Source organism: Chiloscyllium plagiosum, unplaced genomic scaffold (assembly GCF_037043375.1).
Source record: "Chiloscyllium plagiosum isolate Xiang-an unplaced genomic scaffold, Cpla_swu_hap1 HiC_scaffold_4, whole genome shotgun sequence".
Lineage (NCBI taxonomy): Eukaryota > Metazoa > Chordata > Chondrichthyes > Orectolobiformes > Hemiscylliidae > Chiloscyllium > Chiloscyllium plagiosum.
This window is the reverse complement of record NW_028270142.1, coordinates 70,313,291-70,338,258: the sequence shown is the minus strand read 5'-3', so window position 1 is coordinate 70,338,258 and position 24,968 is coordinate 70,313,291. Positions and strand designations below refer to the sequence as shown.

Sequence of the window (24,968 nt, the reverse complement as noted above, 5' to 3'; positions counted from 1 at the left end):
TTTTGGGCTCACTGACATTTTGAGATGAGCAAAGGGACACCCTGAAAATTGCTGAGGATGGCAGCTGAAAGTAGGCAGTCTCTTTGGGGTAACTTTTGATGGAGCGGAGCTGACTAACAGAGCTGGAGGCTCCATGACTCAAGGATTGGGCTGCAGATATGACATGCATGGTCTTGATGATGCATCTGGAGGCATCACTTTGCTGATCCAAAAAAGCTTGCATGCTTGTCCTCTCCAATTTATTAATTTAACTATCCAAAAGTATTTGATTATGTCCATTTTGAGGTGTCCTCAAGATTGCTTACCCAGTTCTGCAGCGTCCAACCCTCCTCAGATTGCTATCAAACTGTACAGAACTGCTGGTTTTGCAATTGGGTCAGCAGCATCAAGAGCACACCCCAATAGCAGCAGAGAGATTGAAGGAAACATACGTCAGCAGATTTTGGAAAAGTGTGAATGTAGTAGGTTTGTTGTAATGGGTGACTTTAACTTTCCCAATATTGATTGGAACCTCCTTCGAGCAGATGGTTTGGAAGGAGCTGTTTTTATAAGGTGTGTTCAGGAGGGTTTCCTACCTCAGTACGTTGACAGGCCGACGAGGGGAGAGGCCATTTTGGATTTGGTGCTCGGCAATGAGCCGGGGCAGGTGTCAGATCTTGCGGTGGGAGAGCATTTTGATGATAGTGACCACAATTGCCTCACATTCTACATAGCTATCGAGAAGGAGCGAAGCAGGCACAATGGGAGGATATTTAATTGGGGAAAAGGAAACTATGATACTATCAGACGTGCATTGGGAAGCATGGACTGGGAGCAATTGTTCCATGGAAAGGGCACTATAGACATGTGGAGACTGTTTAAGGAACAGTTGTTGCGAGTGATGCACAAATGTGTTCTGAGACAAGCTAGAAGGGGTAAGATAAAGGAACCTTGGATGAAGAGAGCGGAGGAGCTTCTCGTCAAAAGAAAGAAGGCAGCTTACATAAGGTGGAGGAAGCAAGCATCTTGCTCAGCTCTACAGGATGACAGGCAAGCGAGGAAGGAGCTCAAAAATGGTCTGAGGAGAGCCAGGAGAGAACACGATAAAGGCTTGGCAGGAAGGATTAGGGAGAATCCAAAGGCATTTTACATGTATATGAGGAATAAGAGAATGATCAAAGAAAGAGTAGGGCCGATCAGGGATAGCATAGGAAACCTGTGTATAGAGTTTGAGGAGGTCGTGGAAGCCCTAAATGAGTTTTTTGCTTCTGTCTTTACTAAAGAAAAGGACCTTGTAGTGAATGAAACCATTGAGGAGTAGGTAAGCATGCTGGAACAGATAGAGATTGAGGAAGCTGATGTCTTGAAAATTTTGACAAACATTAAGATTGACAAGTCGCCAGGGCCAGACCAGATTTGTCCTCGGCTGCTTTGGGAAGCGAGAAAAGTGATTGCCGCTTGCGAAGATCTTTGCATCCTCGCTCTCTACTGGAGTCGTACCTGAGGACTGGAGGGAGGCAAATGTAATTCCTCTCTTCAAGAAAGGAAATAGGGAAATCCCTGGCAATTACACACCAGTCAGTCTTACGCCTGTTGTCTGCAAGGTGTTAGAAAGGATTCTGAGGGATAGGATTTATGACCATCTGGAAGAGCATGGCTTGATTAAAGGCAGTCAGCACGGCTTTGTGAGGGGCAGGTCATGCCTCACAAATCTTATTGAGTTCTTTGAGGATGTTACTAGACAAGTTGATGAGGGTCGAGTGGTGGATGTTGTGTATATGGACTTCAGGAAGGCATTTGATAAGGTTCCCCATGGTAGGCTCATTCAGAAGGTCAGGAGGAATGGGATACACGGAAATTTAGCTGTCTGGATACAGAATTGGCTGGTCGACAGAAGACAGCAAGTGGTAGTGGAAGGAAAGTATTCTGCCTGGAAGTCTGTGGTGAGTGGTGTTCCACAGGGATCTGTCCTTGGGCGTCTACTCTTTGTAATTTTTATTAATGACTTGGATGAGGAGATTGAAGGATGGGTTAGCAGGTTCGCAGACGACACAAAGGTTGGAGGTGTCGTTAACAGTATAGAGGGCTGTTGTAGGCTGCAGCGTGACGTTGACAGGATGCAGAGGTGGGCTGAAAGGTGGCAGATGGAGTTCAACCTGGATAAATGCGAAGTGATGCATTTTGGAAGGTCGAATTTTAAAGTTGAGTACAGGATTAAAAACAGGATTCTTGGCAGTGTGGAGGAACAGAGGGATCTTGGTGTGCAGGTACATAGATCCCTTAAAATGGTCACCCAAGTGGACAGGGTTGTTAAGAAAGCATATGGTGTTTTGGCTTTCATTAACAGGGGGATTGAGTTTAAGAGCCGTGAGATCTTGTTGCAGCTCTATAAAACTTTGGTTAGACCGCACTTGGAATGCTGTGTCCAGTTCTGGTTGCCCTATTATAGGAAAGATGTGGATGCTTTGGAGAGGGTTCAGAGGAGGTTTACCAGGATGCTGCCTGGACTGGAGGGCTTATCTTACAAAGAGAGGTTGACTGAGCTTGGGCTTTTTTCATTGGAAAAAAGAAGGAAGAGAGGGGACCTAATTGAGGTGTACAAGATAATGAGAGGCATAGATAGAGTTGATAGCCAGAACCTTTTTCCCAGGGCAGAAATTGTTAACACGAGGGGTCATAGTTTTAAGCTGTTTGGCGGAAAGTATAGAGGGGATATCAGAGACGGGTTCTTTACGCAGAGAGTTGTGAGAGCATGGAATGCGTTGCCAGCAGCAGTTGTGGAAGCGAGGTCATTGGGGATATTTAAGAGACTGCTGGACATGCATATGATCACAGAAATTTGAGGGTTCGTACATTAGGTTTACCTCACATGAGGATCAATGGTCGGCACAACATCGTGGGCTGAAGGGCCTGTTCTGTGCTGTACTGTTCTATGTTCTTATCCTAAACAAGCTGGTGAGTGGAGAGGGGCCAATTAAACTGTAACCTCTTGCACTATCAGTGAAGTTGGAATCTTTACTTGGTACTTGCCCGATGTCTCAACAGAACAGCAGTCCATCTATGCTGAAATTATGTGTTTAAGTATTGAAGAGTGGGCCTGACCTTAAAAGTTCTCATCTAAAACCTCAACATGACAGGAAGCTGCACTTACACAATAAAATAACATCTGTAGTCGATTTTGATTTTTGCCAGTATGTAAAATCATTGCTGAAATCTTTGGGAAAGCAACTTCAGCATTGTCTTCTTGCATGATTAGTATTTGCATATGTAAAACTATTGTTTTGTGGATAAAATGATTGACTGAAGCCATTGGGGATTATAAACTGCTTCAATCACCTTTTACTTTGATTCCAGTAATGACAAGTGTGGATCTAAGACAAATTTTTAGATGTCTTTTGACGTGAAAACTCTTTCATATCAGTTGTCCTTTGGAGATATTTAATTTGTAACGGTCAATGAAAAGACACATTAAGACTTTTTGTTAACAAGGCATTTCTTGGAAACCTGGGAAAAAGTGAGGACAGTGGATTCTGAAGATCAGTGTGTGGAGCTGGAAAAGCCCAGCAGGTCAGGCAGCATCTGAGGAGCAGGAGAATGAATGTTTCGGGCATAAGCCCTTCATCAGTAATGAGGCTTGTTGGCTGGGTCGGTGGGACAAGCTGAGAGATAAATGGGAGGGGGTGTTTAGGGCTATGGGGAAGGTAGCTGAGAATGCAATAGGTAGATGCACCTTTAACGACTTCTTGTTCCAATCCTCCCACTTCCTCCAAACCAAAAACACAGCCATGGCCACTGGCATGTGCCCCATATATACCTGCCTCTTTGTTGGGTACGTAGAACAGTCCACCTCCTGCAGCTACACTGGCACCATTCCCCACCTTTTCCTTCGCTACATTGATGACTGTATCAGAGCTACCTCATGCTCCCTTGAGGAGGTTGAACAGTTCATCAACTTCACTAACAACTTTCACTCCGACCTCAAGTTCACCTGGACCATCTTGGATACCTCCCTCCCCTTCCTGGACCTCTCCATCTCCATCTCCGGCAACCAAAAAAGCACAGACATCTACTACATACACACTGACTCCCACAGCTACCTGGACTACACCTCCTACCACCCTGCCTCCTGTAAAAACGCCATCCCTTATTCCCAATTCCTCTGCCTCCACCACATCTGTTCCAAGGATGACCAATTCCACCATAGAAAATCCCAGAAGGCCTCCTTCATCAAAGACTGCAATTTCCCCTCCCACGTGGTCGACGATGCCCTCCAGTGCATCTCCTCCACTTCCCACTCTTTCACCCTTGAACACCATCCCTCCCAACGCAACAAGGACAGAAACCCTTGGTTCTCACCTTCCACCCCACCAACCTCCATATACATCACATCATCCTCCGCCACTTCCACCACCTACAAACAGACTGCACCACTCGGGATATATTTCCATCCCCACCCCATCAGCATTCTGGAGAGACCATTCCATCCGCAATTCCCTTGTCAGATCCACACCTTTCACTCGTCCTCACCCCACTCCCTACACCTTTCCCTGCCACCACAGGAAGTGCAAAACCTGCGGCCACACCTCCCCCCTCACCTCCGTCCAAGGCCCCAAAGGATCCTTCCACATCTGACAGAAATTTGCCTGTTCCTCTACAAATGTCATCTACTGTATCTGTTGCATCCCGATGTGGTCTCCTCTACATTGAGGAGATAGGATGCCAACTTATGGATTATTTCACTGAACATCTCTGGGACACCCGCACCAAGCAACCCCACTGCCCTGTGGCTGAACACTTTAACTCCCCCTCCCACTCCACCAAGGGCATGCAGGTCCTGGGCCTCCTCCAGGGCTAAACCCTAACCACCTGACGCCTGGAGTAAGAACGCCTCATCTTCCACCTTGAGACCCTGCAACCACATGGGATTAATGTGGATCTCACCAGTTTCCTCATTTCCCCTCCCCCACCTTATCCCAGTCCCAAGCCTCCAACTCAGCATCGCCCTCTTGACCTGTCCATTGTCTTTCCCATCTATCCCCTTCACCCTCTTCTCTGATCACCTTCTCCCCCATCTTCATCTACCTATTGCATTCTCAGGTACCTTTCCCACAGCCACATCCCCCCCCAAATTTATCTCTCAGACCCCCGGCCAACAAGCCTCATTCCTGATGAAGGGCTTATGACCGAAAATCGGCTCTCCTGCTCCTTGGGTACTGCCTGACTTGCTGTACCTTTCCAGCACCACACTCTTGATTTCTTGGAAACCACAGATTTTGAGCTAATTGCTGGATTTGCAATCTAGTGCTATGTCTAGATGTGCCAGAACATTAGATCAACAGCTATCTAACATGCCAAGCTTTAATTTCATTTAAGAACAACCCATTATTAGCTAAAAGTTTTATCCCGAAGTGCCAAGAGAAATCTATATTTTCTTCCATTCATTGGTATATATTTTGGATTATTTGGGGAGGAAACATTTAGATTATATTACAAATCATGTGTTAACCAATTCTGAAACTTTATGGAATAAGTTTAATTTCAAAATAAATTGATAAGTTTGTGTTTATTAAAAAAACCTAATTGATATATATTTTTAAGTCTAATATTGCAAAAGCAATTGACCGTATCAGGAACAAGCTAAAAAATTAAATTTACATTGCAACCTGTGGAGTACTGGACTGAGAGAAAGATAGTGCAGTCCTCCCATCTCAGTTGTAATAAGAGGTGATTTGCACAGAAAGGAAAGGTATGAACTTAATATATATGTTCCTAACAGCTTTGGTGTGAAGACTAGGTTAATTTAGCTCCCGTTCTAAAACATTACTTCTTACCTAATATACAATTGTGTCAGAAGTATGTTATTTTTCAAATTATTGAAATAAATAGATCAAGGTATAAAAATATAAATCAAACTATAATGATGGCAATTATTTCAATATTAAATAGTGTTGGCTCAAGTATTTGATATAAAAATTTGGATTCATCTGTAAAAAAACACACATAAGCCTATTACTGGCAAATTTCTGTTAATAAAGCACAGCTAACTTCAAAATACCAAAATATTTAGATCAGGTGGAATAAAAGACCATGACTTACATCTCTGTAAAGAAAATGTTTTTATTAATAATGTAGCCATGTTAAATACCATCACCAGAAATGAGTTTGTTTTACATTAATTGTTGTCACATAAAGGCCAGTTGTCCAGTAACCTAACAGCAGTGTCCCTTGACTTAAAATCTATGTACAAGACAGCTGTGTTTTACTGGAATAGTGCCACTGACATGATTAAATCATAAACAGAGTTGCAGACATAATGTGAAAAATATATTTTTTTAAAAAAAATTAAATTTCAAATAAATACTGCATAATGATAAGTATGTACAAATCTTTCATACTTTAGTATCCTTCTTGCTAATATTTCCAAAAGATTATTTTAAACAGGGATAATATGCAGAAAATAATCAAATAATGATAAATTCAGTTGCTGTCACAATGTGTATGAAATAATTGTGTAATTTGGAATTTTGTTTTCTTTTAAAAAGAGTAAATTTTTTTTGTCATAATTGTTGTAGGTCCAGACTTGTGGCTGCTCATAGCAATGTGTAAAGCTGGCACCAATAGCCAAAGGCAACTGCCAGCTCTAATTCCAAGACATTAGTGTTATTTTGGTGATACATAGGAATCTCCTGTTTCTTTTAATAGATGGCTTGACATTCAATACCTCAACTACAATACTTTATGTCATGAACAAAAGACCCAAGAATTACTCTTGGCTTAAACAAAATCGCACCACAAATAGAAAATTTAAAAAGGCATATTTAAATTTTCCTTTTAAATGGTATTCAAGCATACTCATTGACGAGCCTTTATGTGCTCCACCAGCCTCCTTTCCAATAACAAAAAGATTGTGGCAACTCTGCATCTTTGCCACCTCCATCCACACAAATCGCATGTTCTACAGAGCACTTTAAAGAAAAACTAGCCTCTTTCAATTTGGAAGTGAGATCAGGGGAGGGTGTCACAGCATGGTTGTAAACTAATTCATTAGTGTAGAGTTCAACTTCGAACCCCAGAATGACAGGTACGTAACAGGTGATTTTCAATGGCCAATTTTTAGCATAATCTAGCAAGTGAACATCAGTCCATGTTAAAAGTCCTCATTAAACTGCACAAATATATGTGTGAAAATTGAACTTTACAGCAAAACAGTTTGACCTTTAGTAACCCTGTCTAAAGGACTTCAGGAATTCAGACATGCAAAACTAATTATCTGACTGGATGATATCTACACCTGGCTGGTCAAGAAGACTTATTATATAATTGTAAAACAATTCTCAATTAGAATACCGTGTTACTTGATTTGTCCTCTGTCAATATCAATGCTATATAATTTCAGAGAAAAAAGTCTTATTCCTACGGTATGTACACATTGAATGCGGCTAGAAATTAGCTTATGTTACTGAAGTTTTTTTTCTGAACAACGGCCAGACAATTCTTTTATTTGCTGTAGAATTCAATTTAAGATGAGAAAATGTAAATAAGTTCTATGTCGTCATGCACTGTACAATAAAAGGATGCTGCAATTTCTTTTGTCAAATGCATGCTGAATTATTGCAGTGTGCCCAAGCCATGTTGCAAAAATTCTTTCAACATGCTTGCAAATCATATCATTTCTTTTGTTGTTAAAATGGCATATTTTACCCAAAGAATCAAAATGCAGTATCGCTCTGCAACCTTTAACCCAGATGAGGGGCTTGAATGGCGAGAGACACGAGGTCGTACTCAGAGCATACAATAAATTACCCAGTAAAAGGGACAAAACAGCATGTGTAATCTTTGAATAATGTCGGACTTTGAAGGTCTGTGTCATAATTTTAATTTATGTTTTTGTCCACAAGACGACATTTCCTTTTCATCACTTTGAAATTACTTTTATTCAGTAAGGCCAGCCCTTCCTAAATAATCATTGTCCGCAAAAGACAGACTCATAAATGATTTACTCTGAATATGGGAAACACGGTGTCATTGTATCACACTGTTGCATTCACTCCCCCATAAAACCATGCACTGGTGAAACATTGTTAAAAAATAATATAAATTGTTGAAAATGGCTGTTTTTTTTTGCAAGTTTCAGCCTCAAGAAAATAATTTTACATGTTGTACTTTTCATTTAAGTTCAGCTAAATTTGTATCCATGCAAATTCTTTTCTTTTAAATTTCATACAGTATATCAGCAGAGAAACAACAATATCAAGTCACGAGACCTCTCCCTTTGTGAATCACTGTGGTATCTTTCTGGAGCTTCCAAGTTGATTCTGAATGCCAGTACCATTTTATACTTTGCATTTTTTTAGAAAAAAAAATTAAATCTCTTGTGCTGCAGTTTTGTGCAGCTGACTCCTCATTTTGCCCCGCCTGGTGATTTTCTGGTCATTAGTGTACTCTACTTTCAACTCATCACAATCATATGCCCATGATGTCTCTCAGAACTAACAGCCCATCAGCCTTCATGAAATCTTTGGCTGTCACTTTAGGAGCCAAGCCGGTGGGGTCGGAGTAGCAGATGAATCAACAGGGATAAAGAACAACAAAAAAAAATGGTTCATTGAAAAATAAGGGCTTCTGTTGTGTGAATTGAAAGGTTCTTATTTATTTATTTTTATATTCATGGCTTCTGATTGGACAAAAAAAATTGTCATTTAATTCCAGCAACCATATAAGTTCAGCAAAACTGCACCTCCTTCCCTAAGGACCTTCTCAGGGCACAATGTGTGCAATTTCCTCTGAGAACACAGGACCATTTTTAATCCCTAGGAACAGGCTCAGAAGACACAACATCAAGCATGCAGTGTGACCAGGGTGACGATCTGTGAGCTGAACACTGGTTGCAACAGCAACACTTTCACAACTGCTATGAACGAGCGTAAGAAGGTCCGGATGAACTCTCAAGAGAGGACTGGGAAGCTCTTCTCGTCAGGGGAGCCAAGGTTGGATCGACTAGTGAGGAAGTGGGAAACAGTTTGTACCAGCCGATCACCATATTGGACAGGTCCAACTCTTCTAATAGGATCTGTGCAACTCCCATGAAGGATTTGTGATCCATTCGTCCATAATCACCCCATACAATTATCTAATGGAGGAAAATATAGCATTGTGTTAGCTATGTTTGTATTTTAATACATCTTTTCAAAAGTTATACAAAAATCCAAATTAGGAGATGAGGCATACCATTTGATCCCTTGAGCCTTTGCTACCATCTAATTAGAATATGGCTGATCTGATTACTCCACATACCTCTTTAACCCTGATAAACCTTTACCTCCTTGCTTATCAAGAATTTATGTACCTCTGCCTTAAAAATATTTTTACTGCTACTTCCACTGCCTTTCAAGAAAAGGAATTTCAAAGACTCTTGACCCTCTGGGAGAAAACTTTAATGTTATCCTATGGGCAGCCCTTTATTTTTAAACAGTAACTTATTATTCTAGATTCTCTAGTTTATTTATTTTTGTTGTCCTTCTCTCATTCCCTCCCAATTTCAACCTGTTCTCGTAAACTTGAAATCTGCCACTTTGGGTATTACCATTGATCTTGCAGGAACCTGATGCAGAGTTTTATATATGTTGCCTGCTAATTCAATGGATGACCAAAAGCTTGTTTGACTGGCATCTCCACATCATTCAGCTATAGAAGCATGGTTTAAGTTAATTACTTGATTGGAGATTTAAATTCAGAAAAGGAATTGATAGAGTAGAATTTCTTGGAAATCCACCGGGTGGACATAACCTTCAAGTTCAAGGGAAGCCCAATAAAAACAAATTCAGAAGAAAAATAAAATGCCCTCCTGCAAATTTATAGGAAGGTGGAATATGCTTACCTCACACAGGGAGCCATAGATAATGAGTCAATTGAGATGGTTGAAAGGGAGTTAAACATTTGTTTGGGAAATAAAGAAATATGGAGAAAAGGCAGTGAATTTGGATGAATTTGGATATTCTTGTGGTGAACAAAAATGGCTCCATAGGCCTTTTCCTGGTCCGAATTTCACTGCCGTTTTCTCTTTACATAGGAGCCACAACATTTTTTTTAGTGGGAAACAGACTACTGGGGATGTTGGATACACATTCGCAAGTTAAAACATTGTTAATGAAGGGCAATTTGCCAGATCAGTCCTATGGACAAGTGCCAAACAACACAGAAGGGCATGGACATAAAATTCCCTCTGATGCTGAGGCTGATAACAGATTGAAAGAAGACATTTATCCACAGGAAGGAGAATGGCTAAGAATGGATACAAAATCTCTTGCCGATTTTTCCAAGCAGGAAACAGCACCGTGGAATGAGAAGGGTGGGAAAGAACATTTAAAATATGAAAGGAGAAAAAAATTATAAATTAAAATAAATTATAAATTAAAATAAATTATAAATCTTTTCTTCTTTTTGCTCCTGAGCATTTTTAATGTATAAGGAACTGGAGCACAAATTAACTTCAGTAATTTTTGTCTAGCATTACTAGGACACAGAAGTAAGACAAAGCATGGCAGTTGTGCAACATATTGTACCAAATGCAGTTTATCTAATCAATAAACAATCTAGTGTAGTGGGCCTGTCTGTAACACCATTTTTAATTGCGCTGTTTCAGTATTAACTACAGCCTCTTCCTGTAGAATGCTGATGCCATCCCAGTTTAAAGGGTCAGATGAAATGCATTGTATTATCATTGTTCATCATTCATGTGAACGAACACCTATTATCCAGGCATTGTCCAGCACCCACCTCCCCAAACCTTTCAGTAAAGGGGCCAATCTGAGAACTAAAACTCTTTGAGTGGCCAGGCTGCCTTTCACAGCATAACAGTGGAGATGTCAAATAACCTTGGTGGTAATGCCTTTGCTCACCCGGTGTAATGATTGTCAGGTTCCTATGGAGCCCAAACAGTGGGAGCACCTATCAGAGGAACTCCCTGTTCTATGATATGCTACACTTTTTTAGTAATTACAATCTTGTCTTTTATGATTTATAGGAATTCCCAGAAATAGTGGAGACTCCGCTCTATCAGCTTTCTGCTGTTTCTCTGAGGGATCTTTTCATTTTTTGCCTCATGTTGCAGTTGTGACAAGCAAATGACGGATCTGTCTAAGGAAGTTTCAGATGAGAGTGTAATGATCATTGGTCACAGTATTTAATGGAGCCTCATTTCAGTGCATTGATTACCTTTTATTCAAACATATTTAAAATCAAAACGTAAAAGCTGGTTACCTGCAGAACCTTTCCTTGGGGGCTATCTTCAAATGGCAACTGTTGCTGATACAAAGGATCCAGTGTTTTTCTTGCCACTTTAGTTTTCTTTTTGGCTATACAGATGCCATTTTCCAGCAGATAAACTTTAACATATGGTGCTAAGCAAGAAACAGAGTTACAATTGCGTTGCATATTCTATATATGCACAACATTATTACAGAATAACATGCATTACAGCATATAACTGTACAGTAGTGTATGAGATGGCTCAGAATGATCAATATCATATGCTTTGGCACTTTTTAGTTTCAATTTTCTTTGAAAAGTAATACAAGTTATTGTACGTATGACATCCTATACACCTTACATGTATATCATGTTATCAACTTGCATTTAACGTGCGCTTGGATATTAGAAATATATCAGTAAAAATCTTTGCAGAGTAACTTATTTTGGACTCTGTTCTCATTTGAAAGTATAACGTGTGTCAATGATTAGGGTTTGGATCAATTTCTTGATTTAAAATAATTACAACATACAGAAAATTTTGTACTGACAAAAACATGCCCCCCATACTGTAGAACCCAATCTATGAAGGGATACTGTTCTTTTTGCAGCAAGGCCCCTCTGTTCCTCCTTTGATGTTTTTGCCTAAACTGTGGGGTGGGATGACAGACTGTTGAATGTGAAGTCTATTCACTTCTTCATCTGATATGTCTGCAGATACATCTCCCACAAAAAGTTAGTGAATAGAGATGGTCAGGTACGTGAATTTTCTATGAGGATATTCCTATTTTCTTCCAGCTTGTGACAGGTTTTCCTCCACAGTTATAATGAATAGAGGCAAATCCATTCAGAAATGTAATAACAGTAGAAAACACAAATTCTATATAGTCCTTAGCAGAAATAAACTAACTTTACACAGATCAAACCTGAGGCATCCCGGTCTAATATGGATCAGTAGTGATTAAACACTGTGCAAGACTCTTGCTCTTAGAAAAGCAATAAATAGTCATAGTTTTACTATTATGTGAGTAAAATGATGCATGTTTCTGTGGCAGACTTTCATTTCACAACAGTGACAATTTGACATGTTCCTTTAAAGTTGACCCCACCTTCAGATTGTAACATTCTTCAGTTTCTCACCTCATGCTCTTCTTTGAGCTTATCTTGTCCTTAAGACCTACTTGCTGATGCTTCAATCCTGTTCCCACTAAAATGCTGATCACCTGACTTCCCTTCCTGGTCTCCATGATAGCCAATATTGTTGAAGTTCTCTTTCTTCAGATACTGCCCTCATTTCCTTCAAATCTGTCATCATCATTCCACCTCTCATAACAAACAGCCCTTTACTCCACACCATCTCCAATCTTTTTTATTCCTTGAACGTGTTGCCACCTTGTGAATCTCTCTGATTTCCCAGAACTCTACATTTAATCACTTAAGTTTCTACCACTAAAGCAGTATCAAACAAGCTCTTATTGAAGTCATAAATTACATCCTATGTGATTGTGGAACAGGTAAACTTTCAGAACTGTCAGTAAACTTTGAAATGGTTAACCACACTATCCTCCTCCAATGCCTCGCCAATCTCTTCCATACTCATTCCTTTTTTATCTATCTGTTCATAACCAATGTGTGCATTGCAATGGCTTCTCTTCACATTCCTGCATTACTCTCTCCATTGTCCCAGAGGATCTATCCTGTCCCCCTTATATTTCTCATTTACCAGCTCGGCTTATTGAAATCATCTGAAGTCATTGTATTAGCCTTTGTACACAAAATGTAGGTGACACTCACTCCTCACCACAACCACCACCACCACTACCTGTCAACTCCTTTACTTTTGCTAACCCGATTATTCAATTTTGTGGACTTGGTGAGGAGAAATTTCATGCAATTGAATACTGAACTGTCCCTGCTCCAAACTCTTTTCCTATTGACGGACTCCAAACCTCTCACTGTCAGTAATTTGCGATTGAGCAAGTTTGTTGCATGATGAACAGCTTATGCTTGAAACATCAACTCTCCTGCTCCTTGGATGCTTCCTGACCTGCTGTCCTTTTCTGGCACCACACTTTTCAGACTCTAATCTCCAGCATCTGCAGTCCTCACTTTCTCCAGGTTTGTTGCATTTTTGACCACATTTGCCATATTTGTTGACACATACTGGCTCCCAGTCAAGTGATATCTTATTATTAAAATTTTCATCCAGGTTTTCAAATCCCTCCCTGCCTTACTCTAACCTTCAGATTCACAGCCCTCTAACACATGTGTGTTCATTTAATTTTGTACTCTTGATCAATTTTATCTGTAAGTGTAATCACTCCGCCATTGATGGTTGAGCCTTCAGTTCCTTTGGCCCTAAGCTCTGGAATTTCCTCCCTACAGCTCTCTGGCACCCTCTCTCTTGTCTTCCCTCCTTAAATCATTGCTTAAAAGCTGTCTCTTTGGCAATGTTTTTGGTCATCTGACTTCATTTCCCCCATGTGACCCGGTGTCATTCCCGCTTTATAATACACTTGGAATGTTCAATTATATTAATGATGTTGTAGAAATGTATGGTACAGATTGTAATGTCCCTTCTGAAAGATACTTTAAAATTGGCAGCAGTATCCAAGAAGGTAAGACACAATCAAAAAAACACTGATGCAGTTTTTCTTAAAGGGAAATAATTGTTTTCACATACGAACATTACCATTAGGATGACTTTGGACATTTATGTCAATTCAAAAGGATCTGAATATGAATGAATCACATATCATGTGCTACTGTGGATGTGCCATCACAGATCTAGTCTCATATAACTGCCAGTTTGAGTGTCCTGCTTAAAGTACCAGCAGTGACCTTTTCCCAAGCTATTACTATTAACATATGCTCCCAATAGAACGGAGTTACTAGCTTTTAATGAAATACTTAATTTTTATAATTTTACATGTTGTGAACAGAAAACTATTATTAGTGAATGCCACTGACATGGCATCTGGATTTGAATTTTCTCACATCTGGGGTTACTGCATTCTCAGAGACAGCACAAGAAGATAATGTAGCCTGCAAATTTTATATTTATTCATTGATATAAGTTGAAAGTTGAGTGAGTTCCCTTCTGTACATGTTTTGCTCTCTACTGTGTTGCCTGCACAAGACAAACTAATAGTCCTGAGGCAGGAGTAGGAACATTTGGGAGGTAATAATTTCATTCTGAAAATGTGACTGTGCCATGAAAAAGGGAAGTGAATATCTTACAAGTTTAAAATTAAAACTTAAATAAGAAATCTGAGGAGGGTGTGTACCTTCCTCTGCAGGAAGTGACCAAAGTGGCTAGAAATCTCCTTCTGTGTCTCTGCCCATATCACTGAAAACTGATAAAATAGTTGGACATCTGGGTTTTGGTCCTCTCTGCACCAGAATATAACTGAGGAAGCACAGGTCCTGTTTACAGCTGGTTGAGAATGATAAATGAGCCATGAGAGGATTTGTGGTGAGAGCTTGTGATTCAGCATTCTGAATCCTAGAACACTGCTATTTTTAACTCGCTATTTAAAATGTAAAACTAGAGAGAACATCATTGCAGTCAGGCTATCTGACAGTATACAAGGAAGGTTAATGTGAGAAAAAACATTTTTACACAACAATTAGGGTATGGAATGCACTGTCTGGAAGTATGGTGGAGGCAGGATGGTTATGTAGATAGTAATAATCTGCAAGGATATTAGGTAATGGCAAGAGATTGGCACTAGAAAATAGAGCCAGTCCAGGCATTATCAGCTGCTTCTGCACCATAACAATTCTGTGATCGTGTGACTTAATTGAATCCATCAGATCGGTGAAATTATGAAAGTTAAATTTGGGTTAAAACATTGGTCACCTGGATGCAATAATCTTGTAGTCATACTGCGTATTCACATTTAAAAAAATGATTATGTGAAGGAATTAAAATACTGAGAAGCAAGCATGAAGGAACTGCTTCTAGCAGCTTATTTTTGGAAGGAAGTAGTCAAAAAACTGTATCAAATTCTGACTTCACTCTGGTTCCCTTTGTCTCTATTTGCGTATAAAAAAAATTAAAAATCAGCTTGGTTACCAGGTAAAGCTTTGGAGCCAGGTTTTCCTACTAGACCTCGGGCTCGAATCACCTCTACTTCGAGTTGTCCTTTCTTATCCATCATGCCAATCTGGATGTCACCTAAAGGTAAAGAAGATCAAAAACATTATCTCAGGACATATTTGAAGATAGTAAAAAGAGCTTCCTATTTTAAACAGTTCTGTTTCAAGTACAGACCAAGCACCCAATCAACTTTTGAAAGTTCTTGCCTAATATGGTCAAAATTGGCCTTTCTCCAATTTAGAACTTCAATTTTTAGATCCAGTCTATCCTTTCCATAGATTAGATTAGATTAGATTAGATTACTTACAGTGTGGAAACAGGCCCTTCGGCCCAACAAGTCCACACCGACCCGCCGAAGCGTAACCCACCCATACCCCTACATTTACCCCTTACCTAACACTACCGGCAATTTAGCATTAATTTAGCTCTTTTAGAATGAATAGAATTGTGATCGTATGAAACACAGGCAGAACTAGCCATTTGGATACAGAACTAGCTCGAAGGTAGAAGACAGAGGGTGGTGGTGGAGGGTTGCTTTTCAGACTGGAGGCCAATGACCAGTGGTGTGCCCCAAGGATCGCCACAAAACATTCTTGATAGAGGGCTTATGCCCAAAACGTTGATTCTCCTACTCCTCGGATGCTGCTTGACCTGCTGTATTTTTCCAGCACCAAACTTTCCGACAAGAATAGGTGCTGGGTCACAGATTTTCATCATTTATATAAATAATTTGGATTTGAACATCGGAAGGATAGCTAGTAAGTTTGCAGATGACACCAAAATTGGAGGTATCATGGACAGCGAAGATGATTAACTCAGAATACAATGGGATCTTGAGAAGATTGGCCAATGGCATAAGGGGTGGCGAATTGAGTTTAATTTAGATAAATGTGAGGTGCTGCATTTTGGAAAGGCAAATTAGGGCAGGACTCATACACTTAATGTTAAGGTCCTAGGGAGTGTTGCTGAACAAAGAGACCTTGGAGTGCAGGTTCATAGTTCCTTGAAAGTAGAGTTGCAGGTAGATAGGATAGTGAAGAAGGTGCTTAGTATGCTTTCCTTTATTGAGCATAGGAGTTGGAAGGTCATTTTGCGGCTGTACAGGACATTGGTTAGGCCACTTTTGGAATAGTGTGTGCAATTCTGGTCTCCTCCTTTAGGAAGGATGTAGTGAAACTTGAAAAGGTTCAGAAGAGATTTACAAGAATGTGGCTGGGGTTGTAGGGTTTGAGCTATAAGGAGAGGCTGGGGCTGTTTTCCGTCAGAGGCTGAGAGGTAATCTTATAGAGGTTTATAAAATCATGAAGGACATGGAAAGGGTAACTAGACAAGGTCATTTCCCTGGGGTGGAGGAGTGCAGACCTAGAGGGCATAGGTTTAGGGTGAAAGAGGAGAGAGAGGAAAGATATAAAAGGGACCTAAGGGGCAACGTTTTCACGCAGAGTGTGGTGCGTGTATGGAATGAGCTGCCAGAGGAAGTGGTGGAGGCTGGTACAATTATACCATATAAAAGGCATCTGGATCAGTATTTATATAAATAGGAAGGGTTTAGAGGGTTATGGGCCAAGTGCTGGCAAATGGGACTAGGATATCTGGTTAGCATGGATGAGTTAGACCAAAGGGTCTGTTTCTGTGCTGTACATCTCTATGACTCTGTGATCACAGGCCCCAAAGTGCTCCCTCACTGACACCTCAGTCACCTGCCTATCTTATTTCCCAAGAGTAGGTCAAGTTTTGCTCCTTCTCTAGTCGGTAGATCCACATTCTGGATGGAGGGTTTGAGCTGTATGGAGTGGCTGAGGCTATTTTCCCTGGAGCATCGGAGGCTGAGGGGTGACCTCATAGAAGTTTATAAAATCATGAGGGGCATGAATAGGGTGAAAAACCAAGGTCTTTTGGCCAGGGATAGGGGAGTCCAAAACTAGAGGGCATAGGTTTAAAGTGAGAGGGAAAAGATTTAAAAGAGAACTAAGGGGCAACTTTTTCACACAGAGTGTGGTGCATATATAGAGGAAGATACAACATTTAAGAGGCATCTAGATGCTTACATGAATAGGAAGGGTTTAGAGGGATATGTGCAAATGCTGGCAAATGGGACTAGATTAATTTAGTATATCTGGTCAGCATGGACGAGTTGAACTGAAGGGTCTATTTCCATGCTGTACAACTCTATAACTTTAAGTGAAAGTCAAATGGCAAATCATCCCTAATCTCTCTCTTTCTCATTCACACATACAGTCAAAGGAGGCAACACAGAAAAGGGAACTGGAGAGATATTTAAAAAAATCTCGATTTCCCTCTGAAGCAACTCAATCTATTCCCTTGCATCTTGATTAACAGCCACTGGCATTGAGGCCTTCTTCCTCCCCTTCCCCATCATTGCAGGTCACCAACTGCCATGTACATTACAAAGAGATAGGAAGTGCTGCACATAGGTTGTGGACTCATTAAAGTCTGAAAACGTTGCTAAATTAGTAGGGGATCCTATACTCAAACATATCAACCTATTTGTTTTAAAGAGCACACGATAAAATATCTACCTTTTTACAATGATTTGTATCGTCTGAAATGTTGACCAGGGATATGCACAATAACAAATCAAACTCTCAGTGCTTTGAAATACTGGCTTGAAAGAATGTGGAGATGTAAAGAAGAAATTCTGTGAAATAAAAATAAATTCAGAAAGAAAAACAGAAGATGTTGCAAATACTCAGCATCTCTGACACAAGGTCATTAACCTGAAATGTTAACTTTGTTTCTCTCTCCACAGATGATGCTGTTAGATAAAGATACCATGTGCATGTTAATTTCATGGAAAAAGTTCCCTGTGCTTTTTGAAGTTATCTTGGGAGACTGACTCAGTTCAAAAAGGGAAATATATCTTTGCCCACTCCCCAGCTTGGATTTTTTCATAAACAGTTTCTCTCTCTCTCTCTTTTCTTTCCCTCGCTCTCCATGCCATTTCTTGCTGTTCAAATCCAAAGGGTTAAAGACCAGTCAGAAGTTTCAAACTTGAAGGCGGAGATCTTATTTTGTTGTAGGTTGGACTTCGTCAATTCAATGCCCAGACAAACAACAAGCTAGGAACTGAGCTAGGGTCAATGTTCTAGTGAAAAGAGTGAACAGGCTGGTCAAGAGGACTTTAAACTAGAAAATGGGGGGGTGGGGCGTGGGTGGAAAGGGAAGGGTATAACTTCCTTCAGTGGGAAACAAAGTAGTAGGTTAACATCTGTAGGGGTGGATTCAACTGCATGGAAAAATATGAAAGAAATGTTAGAAATGGAGAACTCAGGAAAGGTTATTAAAGTCTCCAGCACAGACACAAAGTGGACAGAGTGTTTAGAAAGGGTTAGCAATGAAACTTCAAGCACACTGGACAAATGAATGACAATAAGAAAAGGGACAGTTATACAGGACTGAAGGTGTTAAATCTGAATGCACACAGTTTAAGGAATAAAGTAAGTGAGCTTGTGGCAGGTATGACTTGGTGGGCAACACAGAAACATGGCTGCAAATGGATCAGGATTGGCAGCTGAATATCCAAGGATATACATCCTATCAAAAAGATAGGCAGGTAGGCAGGGGATGTGGGTTATCTTATTAGTAAGAAATGAAATTAAACTGTAAAGGTAAAAAAAAGCATAGTTAGAGTTATGTACAGGCCTCCTAACAGTAGTCAGAGCTGGAGTGCAAGATAATCCAGGAGATAGAAAGGTATGAAAGAAAGGCATAGTTACTGTGATCATGGGGGATTTCGATATGCAGATGGACTTGGGAAATCAGCCTGGTTGTAGGTTGCAAGAAAAGGAATTTGTGGAATGTCTACGAGATGGCATTTTGGAGCAGCTTGTGGTGGAACCCACTAGGGAACAGGAATACAGGTTTTAGTGTTGTGCAATGAGACAGACTTGATAAAATGAAGGAACCCTGAGGAGGCAGTGATCATAATATGATTGAATTTACTCTGCAATTTAAGAGGGAGAAGATAGAATCAGAGATTCAAACACAACTACAGAGGCACAACAGAAGAGTTGAGCAGAATTGACTGAGAGAGGACCTTGCGGGAAAGACAGTGGAACAGCAATGGCAAAAGCTTCTAGGAGTAATCCAGGAGAAGCAAAAATTAATCCCTAGGAAAAAGAAGCACGGTGCAGGGAAGATGAGGCAACCATGGCTGACTAGGGAAGTCAGGGATATTATAAAGGAGAAAGTATATTATGTGCTGAAGGGCAGTGGAAAACCAGATGATTGGGAAGCTTACAAAGACCAACATAGGACAACAAAAAAAAGAGGGAGAAGATTAAATATGAGAGTAAGCTAGCCAGTAGTATAAAGGAAGACTGTAAGAGAGTTTCTTCAGATATATAAAGGGCAAATGAGAGGTAAACGTTGACACTGGATCACTGGAAAATGACGCTGGAGAGATAGTAGTGAGGAACAAGGAAATGCTGGAGGAACTGAGTAATTACTTTGCATCAGTCTTCACGGTGGAAGACATGAGTAATATCCCAAAAATTCAAGAGAGTCAGGGGGCAGATCGGACTATGGTGGCCATCACCAAGGAGAAGGTGCTGGAAAACTGAACGGCCTGAAGGTGGATAAATCACCTGGACCAGACGGACCACACCCCAGAGTTCAAAAGGAGATAGCTGAAGAAAAAGTGGAGGCATTAGTGGTTATCTTTCAGGAATCACAAGAATTTGAGAGGGTCCCAGAGGACTGGATAATTGCTAACGTGACACCCCTATTTAAAAAGGGAGTAAGGCAAAAGACAGAAAATTGTAGGTCAATTAGCATAACCTCAATCGTGGGTAAGATTTTGGAGTCCAATGTGAAGAATGGGATTTCTGATTACTTGGAAGTGTGCGGTAAAATACAGCAAAGCCAGCACAGTTTCATCAAGGTGAGGTCATGCCTGACAAATCTGCTAGAATTTATTTGAGGAGGTAATGAGCAGGTTAGACAGAGAGCCAATGGATGTTATTTACCTGAACTTCAAGAAGACCTTTGACAAGGTGCTGCACTGGAGGCTGCTAAGAAAGATAATGGCCCATGGTGTTAGAGGCAAGGCGCAACATGGATCAAGCAGAGAGCAGAAAGCAGAGAGTGGGGAAAAAAGGGTTCTTCTCAGGATGATTGCCAGTGACAAGTGGAGTTCTGCAAGGGTCAGTATTGGACCATAACTTTTCACTTTGTACATTAATGATCTAGATGAGGGAACTGAGGGGATTCTAGCTAGGTTTGAAGATGATACAAAGGTACTTGGAGCGACAGGTTATATTGAGGAGGCAGGGAGGCTGCAGAAGGATTTGGGCACATTAGGAGCACAGGCAAAGAAGTGTGAAGTCATGCACTTTGGTAGGAAGAATTTTCCAAATGGGGAGAAAACTTAGAAGTTTGAAGTGAAAAGAGACTTGAGAGTTCTAGTCCAGGATTCTCTCAAGGTAAACTTGCTGGTTGCGTCAATAGTTAGGAAGGCAAATGTAAAGGCTCTGTAAGCTCTGGTCAGACCACATTTTGAGTGTTGTGTGCAGTTTTGGGTCCCATATCTCAGGAAGGATGTACTGGCTCTGAAGCGGGTTCAGAGAAGGTTCACAAGAATGATTCCAGGAATGAAAAGCTTAACATTTGGGGACTCTGAGATTATACTTGTTTGAGTTTAGAAGGATGAGGTGGGGTCTATTTGAAACTTACAGAATACTGAATGCCCTGAACAGAGTGGATGTTGAGAAGATACTTCCATTGGTAGGAGAGACTAGGACATGAGGGCACAGCCTTAGAGTAAAGGGAAGACCTTTTACAATGGAGATAAAGAGAACTTCTTCACCCAGAGGGTGGTGAATCTATGGAATTCAATGGCACAAAAGGCAATAGAAGCCAGGTCATTGAGTGTATTTAAGATGGAGATAGATAGGTTCTTGATTGCCAAGAGGATCAAAAGTTACGGGGAGGAAGTGGGAGAAGTGGGAGAAACCAGTCATGATTGAATGGTGGAGCAGGCTCGATCGGCTGAATGGCCTAATTTCTGCTTCTATGTCTTATGGTTTAGTTGATCAAATGACAGCAGTGTTTCACAGTGATCAGTGCTGGCTTCACTTTTGTATGTCATTTATAGAAATGATTTAGATGAGAATATAGAAGGTATGATTAGTCAGTTTTCAGATGACACCAACCTTGATGGTATAGTGGACAGTGAAGACGGCTATCTAAGATTACAAGGAGATCTTGATCAATTGGATCAATGAGCTGAGGAGTGGCAGATTGAGTTTAATTTAGATAAATGCGAGGTATTGCATTTTGGTGAAACAAACAAGGGCAAGAATTATACAGTTAAAAGTAGGGCCTTGTCATGTTGTCAAACAAAGAGACCTTGGCATTCAGGTATATATTTCTTTGAAGCTTGCATCACATATAGACAAGATGGTTAAGAAGGCGTTTAGCTTGCTTGCCTTCATTGCTCAGGCCTTTGAGTATTGGAATTGGGACATTACGTTGAGGTTGTACAAGGCGTTGGTGAGGCCTCTTCTGGAGTAACGTGTCCAATTCTGGTTGTCCTGCTATAGGACTGATATTATTAAACTGGAGAGGGTTCAGAAAAGATTCATAAGGATGTTGTCAGGAATGGAGTGTTTGAGATATAAAAATTGACTGGAAATGCAAAGACTTTTTTTCACTGGACCATTGGAGTTTGAAAAGTGACCTTGTAGCGGTATTTAAATTCATGAAGGGTATAGATAAGGTGAGGAGAAAGTGAGGACTGCAGATGCTGGAGATCAGAGCTGAAAATGTGTTGCTGGAAAAGCGCAGCAGGTCAGGCAGCATCCAAGGAACAGGAGAATCAACGTTTCGGGCATAAGCCCTTCTTCAGGAATCATTACTGAAGAAGGGCTTATGCCCAAAACGTCGATTCTCCTGTTCCTTGGATGCTGCCTGACCTGCTGCGCTTTTCCAGCAACACATTTTCAGCTATAGATAAGGTGAGCAGTGGATGTCTTTTCCCTAGGGTGGAGGATTTCAAGACTAGGGTGCGTATTTTTAAGGTGAAAAAAGAAATATTTAAGTAAGACATTACGGGCAATTTTTTTATCACATAGTGTGCTTTGTGTGTGGAATGAACTTCCAGAGAAAGAGGTGGATGTTGTACTGTTACAACATTTAAAAGGCATTTTGATAAGAGGATGAACAGGAGATGTTTGGAGGGATATGGACCAAACACAGGCAGGTGGGACTGGCTTAGTTTGGGATTATGGTAGGCATGAAGGGTCTGTTTCTGTGCTGTATGACTATGACATTCAATCACTTTAAACCAGTCATTTGTTCCTTTTTTGCTCACTGTTTACAAACTGTTTTTGTATTTACTTCAGTTGAATGTCTCAGCATTGTTAAGCCCTGAATAAAATCTTACTTTTTATTGCAACCTGAGATGAGTAACAGAATTTCTAAATAAAAAAACACAAAAGAGATGAAAGTGTTATGGATTTGATGTTTAAGTAAAACAACATCTATGATATTTCCACATTTCCCTTTTCTGTGTTGCCTCATGTGCCTTGTGTGTTGAGGATTTGCCATTTGACTTTCACACTTGCCTGGCAAAGCGACCATTCTTCCTGTGCTCAGTACCTTACCCTGGCAATAACCAAGAGAAATCATAGTATCAACAAAATACAGCTTCTAACTAAAGATTTGTACTTTGCATTGATATACAGTGAATTATAAATGTAATAAATAAAACCACTCACTCAATAATTCAACTCACTGACTCCCACAGCCTATCACAAGATCAGCTTCAGGGACAAGTACAAAATATGCCATATTCTCTGCACAGCAGATATAATGCAAGATCAGAACACACAGCAAAATCAACCAGTTTCTTCTGCCCTTTTCCTCTTCAGTTTGCATTTCTCTCACAACCCGTTTGCAGTTGGTGTGCCTGTGTCTCACTCACCCTCCCACAGTTTGTGTCTCTCTGTCTCACTCATCCCCCTCTGCCCAGTCTACATGTGTGTCTCTTTCTCATGCTCTCCATCTCCCAGTTTGTGTCTCTCTCGCTCTCCCCCCTCCCAGTCTGTGTCTTTTTTATCATTCTCCCTATCCCTTCCTCTCCCCCCCCCCCCCACAGTTTGTGTGTCTTTTTCTCCTCTCTCTTTCCCTCCTCTAGTTTGTGTGTGTGTGTATCTCTCTCACTCTCCCTCCCTCTCCCAGTTGTGTTTCTGTCTCATTTCCACCTCTGAATCTACACATATGCCCTTCTCTTATTCCCCCAACTCTTTTAGGTTTGGGTTAGAATTGTGAATACAATACTAAAGTGCATGGTTCATAGAGGACCTCTACCTGGCCTCCCCACCACCCATTTGGTTTCAATCTAATATTTCATACCACACAGATCTGGAAAGTTGAACCCTGTTTTGTTCCTGAAGGTCTTCTGTGTACCTTCTGGAACCACCTGGTTATAAATAACTTGTAGAAGCAGGAGAGAAGAGGAAACTGCAAAGGCTGGGGTTTGGAGAAGTCACTGCCCTTACTTTAACTGCCCTAAACTGGATTCCCCAGGCACGGACTAAAATTTCCCATAGGGAGGACTCATGCTCAGCCATTGTATAGTACCATAAATATTGTAAGGCTTCAAGGGGCTGCTTTCTTTCTCCTTGGCATCCACAAAATCTATCTTTTTTGTTACTGTTTTTTGCATTGTTTTCCTTTCTCATGTTATATGATTCAGTTGTGACATCCAAAAGAGAGTTGCATAATGTGTGAAGATAAGAAAAATGACATGGCTATACTGAAAGAGTACTTTAATCGGTAGTTCCAGCAGAGAGCCAACACAGGCATGTTGGGCTATGTAGACACTTTGCTGTCCCATTCCAAGATTGTATACCTCTTCAAAGATGGGAGGCATGGTAGAGAGCAACAAAATGTGTTGAAGCCAATGTTTGAATTTTATAATATTTAGGGGAATTGTAACACCTTGAAATCCTGAAGGCATTTCTAAGTGTTTCAGTTGATTGCACTGTAAGATATCCAATGTCCATTGTTTGTTGGCAACTGTAGCAAACAAATGTTACGCAACAAAAGCCTCAAGAATAACAAGTTAGGCAAACTTGGCTGAGGAATACTGTACTTGTTAACGAACGTTTGGGGAGAACACACTGTACTTCTTGAAATTGCTCATCTACTCCACCTGAAAAGGCTGGACCTCAACTGAAATGTCTAATCCTACAGACAGAATCATCTTGCAATGTAATATTCCTTCTTAACATTGTGTTCAAGGTTTAAACTGGGATTTCAGCCCACAACCTTCCAATACAGATGTCAATTTCTGACTTTAGCATTCTCCACATCCTCTTTACAAGCCACACCAGACTGTCTATGCAATAATAATTGTCTCATTACTTAGTGTACTGAAGCTCCAACCCATATACCAGAACCTCTAAGAGGAAAATCCAACAGATCCCATCAAGTTTTGAAGAAACTTCCAATTTCAAGTAAAAAGCTTAGTCTCAGCCTAAATCCTCCCTGTCTGTCACAACCTAAAAAGCATGTGATGTATCTTATCGCCATTGTCTCCAACATGGCAGTCTATATTCACTGCAAAAACTGGTTCACAGATGTTGGTAATGTGTCCAGATTTCCCTAAGTGAAG

The 24,968-nt window shown here is 40.6% G+C and overlaps 1 protein-coding gene across 44 annotated transcripts in view; it reads right to left on the bottom strand.

The window, feature by feature from the left end:
* Positions 1-6,082: 6,082 nt before the first annotated feature.
* The window catches only part of rims2a (regulating synaptic membrane exocytosis 2a), a 1,173,408-nt gene continuing 1,154,522 nt past the window's right edge, over positions 6,083-24,968 (bottom strand). For all 44 annotated transcript variants that reach the window (XM_087986344.1, XM_087986315.1, XM_087986332.1 and 41 more), the window contains 3 exons: positions 15,305-15,406; positions 11,239-11,378; positions 6,083-9,109 (listed from right to left, as the gene is read on the bottom strand). In XM_087986344.1, the coding sequence (XP_087842470.1) occupies positions 8,891-9,109; positions 11,239-11,378; positions 15,305-15,406 (461 nt within the window). In that variant the 3' untranslated portion in view covers positions 6,083-8,890. The remainder of the gene's footprint in view (positions 9,110-11,238; positions 11,379-15,304; positions 15,407-24,968) is intronic.